Genomic DNA, 6000 nt, shown 5'->3' with positions numbered 1-6000 from the left:
TTCTCCTGCCTGTGACGGTTTCTTAGACTTTCCTTATTTCTGATGACTTTGACAATTTTGAGGAGTACTAGTCAGATATTTTGTTTAAATCCCTGTACTGGGGTTTATCTGATGTGTTTGTCATCATTAAACTGGGGTTATAGATTCTGAAGAGGAAGACCACAAGTGGAAGGTACCATTTTCATCACGTAACGTGAGGGGTACATACTGGTAACGTGACTTATCACCTTTAATGTTGACCTTAACGCCTGGCTGAGGTGTGTTTGTCATGTTTCTCCACTGTACAGTCTCGCCCTCTTCGGAAGGAAGTCACTATGTGTGGCCACGCTTAAGGAAGGACTGGGTAGTTATGCTCTACCTTCTTTGAAGACAGAGTATCTGTGTAAACTATTTGGAATCCTCTGCATGGGAGATTTGTCTCTTTTTATTTATTTATTTATTCATTTATCTCAGCATAGACTCAGAGATATTTATTTTTTACTTTGTGTTATAATCCATTACTACTTTATTTTATTGCTCAAATTGTTCCAGCTCTGGTCATTGGGATCTCCATCAATGGGCCCCTCTCTCCCTTTGACATACCCTCTCTTTGGGGGAGAGGGTTACATTAATTTGTAAAAGTAATATGAAAAATTAATGTATTAATAATGAGATACATGCTAATAGTGTTTAGTAGGTGTCAAGCATAAGACCATAATTATAACTAAAATTACCAATATAACTTAGCTAACGATGTTAACAACAATATCATTTAAAACTTCTACTTTATTTTTTTAATTTTTTTTAAATTAGAAAACACTGACAAACCTATGATATTGACTTTTGTGGAGCACTTATTATGTTAGGTACCATGCTAAGCATGTACTAAATTCACCACTCAAATACTGAAAATTTAAAGAGCAAAAACTAAACAAAACCAAACAAATAAAAACTAAATCTTTTCCTGGAGAGAGATTTTATTTCTATTAAGACAATTTGCTTAAGCTATTTAACATAGAATGGCTGCATTTGAAGTTACATTGTTTAGGCATAATTAATAGCAAATAACTATAGTCTATCATAGCTAAGAACTGGAGGTTAAAGACTATGATGGACTGTGGTTCTTCATTTCTACAGTTCTTAATTTCCAAATGCGATGAAAAGGCTGGGGAGGGGAAAACTAAGACTGACAAAATAACATAATTTAAATAAATACCTGGAATAAGACGGAACGAAATTTCAAATAATGATCCCATTGTGTGTATAGCTATGTCCTTCCATTTCCCCAGAGCACTTGGGTTAGAGAGTGGTACATCCAGCACCTAGCACAGGACAAGTTCTCAGGGAATAGTGCTGGGTAAAGGAGTGAATGCGGTTAATGGACTCCTTGCCTCTACAGGATCTCTCTTAAACCACCCTCAATAAATTGGAATCCATATAATGTGATAAAAAATAAGATTGTTCTGTTTTTACAATAAAAATACAAATATCGTGTAGTAGTTGATGACGAAGTCTGTGAAAAGTCAGTAGTAGTTTAAGAAAAGTAACTGGAAAATCAGGTTATACTGCTTGTGCCCTGAGACAATAATCCCCAGAGACTTTGAAAGCTGTTCTCAATGGTTCACTGATCATGGACACACGCTCTCCCTGTTCCAAATAAGGAATGGCACTGGCTGACTGCTTAAAGTAATTTGTTTACATTTACATTTGTTTAAGAACTTTGCAAAACATCAACATAGTAGAGGAAAAGAGAGAGGGAGTCCGAGAAAGAGAACAGGGACAGAAAGATCGATCCCGATACAGTGGAAAGGACTTTGGAGAGGGAAGACAAAAATTTAAGGCCAGCCCCCTACTATCTCATCATTGGACATTGGCCAAGGGATTTGACCTTCCCATTCGCAGCTCCTCTTCTCTGACATGACGTGTCCTAGGAGGAAGTAGCAGTGAAAAGGCTTGAGAACAGTTGTGCTGATGCGTGCTTTAAAATGTCTGATGTGAGCTCAAAGAGCCCAGATCTCACAAGAAGCGTTTCTAGAACACATTCATTTCATGTATTTGTTTGAGATTGAAAAAGTGCAATTCAATATATATCTGTTCAACAATAACTATCCAATACATGAAGGCACTTGCTGAAAGTTATAAGAGTTACATGACTTGCTGAAACACATTCACATTGATACTAAGATAAGGACTATGATGTTCAATTTGTGTCAACTTAACTGGGCCACAAGATGCCCAGACTTTTGCCCAAATGCTGTTCTAAGAGTGTCTGTGAGGGAGTTTCTGGATGAGATTAATGTTTGAATTGGTAAACTCTATAAAACAGATTGCCCTCCCTAAATAAGTGAGGCTCAGCAAGTCAACTGAAGACCTGACCAAAACAAAAAGGTAAAGGAAGGAGAGGAACCTCCTCCTGCCTGACTGTGTAAGCTGGGATATTGTTTTTTTTATTTTTTCCCAGACTTCAGACTCAGCCAGAAAGATCAGTTCTTCTTGGGTCTTGAGCCTGCCAGCTTTTGGACTGGCATTTGTACCATCAGCTTTCCTAGGTCTCCAGCTTGCTGCCTGCAGACATTCCATACATCGGGACTTAGCCTCCATGCTCACATGAGCCAATTCTTTATAATAAAACTATATATATTTTTTCCTACTGGTCACGTTTCTCTGGAGAACTCTGACCAAACTCCTTAGCATGGTCAAAATGCCCAGTGGACCTGACCCCTACCTACCTCCCCCTCCAGCTATATCACATGTCATGACGCCCACCTCCTCCTCTCCAGCCTCACTGGTTTTCTCCCACTTCCTCACACATGCCATGCTCCTCTGCCATGGGGTTTTCACTCACGAACTCATTTATTCACCAGCAAACTCAAGTAATTATTGAGTTCCTACAATGAGTCAAGGACTGTGGTGGCGTGGGGAATATTATTATCTGTGAACAAGATAGCAAAGTGCCTAGTCTCATGGAGAATACATTCTAGTCATGGGAGACAGAAATAGCATATAAACAAATACTGTAATTTAAGAGCATTACCTGTGCTTCAGAGGAAACAAAACAGTGAGCTGTGGCAATAAGTAGGTGACCAGAGAAAGGCTTGCTCTGTAGCTGCCTTTTAAGCAGAATTCTATGTGGCAAGAAGGGGTTAGCTGTTACATGATGCTCTGAGAAAGGTGTGTTCTAGGCAGAGAAAACAATAAACACAAAACTGAGTCTGAAATGAACTAGAAAAGGAAAGATAGAAAGGAAAGGAAAGAAAGATTTCGTAGCTATATCACAGTGTAGTGGTGAGAGAACATAGAGGGGTAGGCAAGAATGAGGTAGGTCCTTAATAGCCAGAATAAGAATTTAGGTTTTTATTTTAAACATACCCAGTTCATTTGAGTTGCTACAACAAAAATACCATAAACTGGGTGGCTTATAGAAAACAGAAGTGTATTTCTCATAGTTCTGGAGGCTCTGGAGTCCAAGATCATGGTGCTGACAAAGTCAGTGTTTGCTAAGAGCCTCGTCCTCTTCGGTGACCATCAGTCTCTTCGGTGGCCGTCTTTTTAGTGCAACGTGGTAGAAGGAGCTGGGGAGCTCTCTGGGGTGTCTTTTTATAAGAACATTAATCCCATTCATGAGGGCTCCGCTCTCATGATTTAAGTACCTCCAAAGGCTCTATCTCCTCATACCGTCATCTTAGGGGTTAGCATTCTAACACATGAATTTGGGAGAGACACAAACATTCTGATCAGTCATCAGAGGCTTTGAAACGTTGGCATGAACTGATCTACATTTTTGATTTTGCGTCGCAGTGTGTAACTATGGACATGGAGAGACCAGTGGAAAGATTTGTAATAAAGGTGAATGATGATACTAGCTTTGATTATGGTAATGTAGAAGAAATGAAGAAGGGGGAAAAAAGAAAAGAGATGAAGAAGGAATGATCGAGGATGTTTATTTTTTGGAGGTGCCTTAAGCAAGATGGCCAGTGTGCCTGGGGTAAAGAAAGAATGTTTCCCAGGTTTTTGACTTGAACAATCAGCTGGAGGTTGATACCATCTTCTCAGAAGCAGAAGTTGTAGAACTAAGAATGGGGTTGGGGGGAGGGCAATTTGCCTTTATTCTCCCACTCTTTGGACTGTTTTTCCCTCTCTTCACTAAATTAACCCCTTCCCAGTCTCTGGATCTCAGCTCAAATGTCACTTTCTCAATGAAGTCCTTTCCCCGATCATGCAGCTCAAACCAAACTTCTGTATTACGTACATGCTCTCTCGGTGCCATGTACTTTTTCTTACTACCCGTGTTATGTTGCAAAAGTGACCACCAACATGTTGCCTCTCTTGCATCTCTGAGTGAAGCCATCCTAGCTCATCTAGCCAGCAACAGACCCACCAGCTGACCAAAAAGGTATGAAAGAGACCAGCTGAGCAGAACCAAAGTATAATAGAAGAACCACCCAACCCACTCAGAGAATCCTGAGTTAGCTGAAGAGCTGTTGTATGCCACAAAGTTTTGTGACGGTCTGTTATACAGCAAAAGTTGATACAGTAGCACATTCCTCATTTGCAGTTTCACATATGTGTTTGACTAGTGTCTATTCCTCAGAGACTGAGCTCTATAAAAGCAAAGACTCTTCTGATGTTGGATCACCATTCCATGCTCAGGGCCAGGCATAATATCTGAAATACACTAGGCATGCAATAGACAAATTGCTGAATGAGTAGAAGGGGAGAAGAAAGGTATACATTATAACATGAGAAAACAAGAGGACTTCTCTAAAAGAGGGAACAAGACTGGGGACATACGCTGGTCCAAAACAAACTTTGAGCTGTACAATATGCTGAGGAGTATAAGACTAAAATTGCATTTCCTCTGCCTCCAAGAGCTCTAAGTTTAGACTACAGAAGACAGTACAAAATACAGAATATGCTGCACGGGAGGGAGCCCCCATGGCTGTCTGGAAGAGGGGAGTGTGGGAGTTGTCTGGGGAGGTTTCTTGAATTGGAAAGCTTAGTCCTAAGGTGTTCACTTGTAAGAGTAGCACAGACAAGGCCAAGAAGCCAAGTGCATGGGTGTTTAAAGAAAAGTCTCCGGTTTGTTATATATCTCAAGGTATTGTTACGGTTTAAGTGTCTGTCTCCTGGGGGGAATGGGTCCTATTATCTTTTAATTATTCCCAGGGTCCAAAGCAATTTTTTCCACAAAATAGGAACTCAACAAATATTTGCGGAATAAATAAAAAGTTAAAGATGAGGCGGTCAGCCCTGCTCCTTCCAAAGGCAGCTTCCAAGGGCCACATTTCAGATTCGACACGGAGACTCGGACAAGGTGAACGAACCTATGTTCTAGGACTAAATGTCTCCAAAGCAGAGACTGGACCCCCATTAGCCTTAGTTTTGCGTTTCTGGTGGGTTGGCTTGGAATTTCCTTCCTCTGCTCCCAGTCCAGCCTGCACGTCCTGGAGAAGGGCGCTAGTTCCGTGCAGCTCTCCAGGAGGATGAAAGGCCCAGCACCGGGACCGGCGAACTCGAGGAGCACCTGCGCGAGGCACGCTGAGTAGCTCAGAGGTGAACGCCGCGGCCCCCTGCCAGACCCTCCGGACGCCACGGCTGCACTCGCGCCTGCTCCAGCTTAGGCCGCGGGGGCGCGCGCCGCGTTGCCGTAGAAACTCAGTGAAGACGCGGCGGCGCGCCGGGCGGGCTCCCGGGCTCCGGCAGCGGCGGCTCCCGCCCCTGCGCAAGCCCGGGCCCCGCGGAGCCCGGTCGTTGGACCCCAGTCCAGGGTCTCGGTGGTGCGCGAGGCAAGATGTTGAGGCGCAGCTTGGAAAACCGGTAACAGCCCCGGGGCCCCCGCTGCCCAGGGTGCCCCACACGCTAGGGCTCGGTGATGGGGGAAGTGGAATCTCTCTGTGGGGCCTCCGCATCGAATTCGACCTCGGGCCGGCGGCTGGGCCCTTCCCGCTGCATCGTGGGGCCTAGGCCTACCTCCCCGGGCTGCGGTGAGCCCCGGGTAGCAGCCGGGCGCCCCGGCTGAGC

The 6000-nt window shown here is 43.6% G+C and overlaps 1 protein-coding gene across 2 annotated transcripts in view; it reads left to right on the top strand.

Annotated features, from left to right (window-relative positions):
• The first annotated feature begins 5645 nt into the window (after window positions 1–5645).
• The window catches only part of CIBAR1 (CBY1 interacting BAR domain containing 1), a 28589-nt gene continuing 28234 nt past the window's right edge, over window positions 5646–6000 (top strand). For both annotated transcript variants that reach the window (XM_024572034.3, XM_024572033.4), the window contains exon 1: window positions 5646–5796. In XM_024572034.3, coding sequence (XP_024427802.1) covers window positions 5771–5796 — 26 coding nt within the window. In that variant the 5' untranslated portion in view covers window positions 5646–5770. The remainder of the gene's footprint in view (window positions 5797–6000) is intronic.

This window comes from Desmodus rotundus, chromosome 8 (assembly GCF_022682495.2).
Source record: "Desmodus rotundus isolate HL8 chromosome 8, HLdesRot8A.1, whole genome shotgun sequence".
Classification (NCBI taxonomy): domain Eukaryota; kingdom Metazoa; phylum Chordata; class Mammalia; order Chiroptera; family Phyllostomidae; genus Desmodus; species Desmodus rotundus.
The sequence above is the reverse complement of the archived record's forward strand: the minus strand, read 5'-3'. Positions and strand labels throughout refer to the sequence as shown.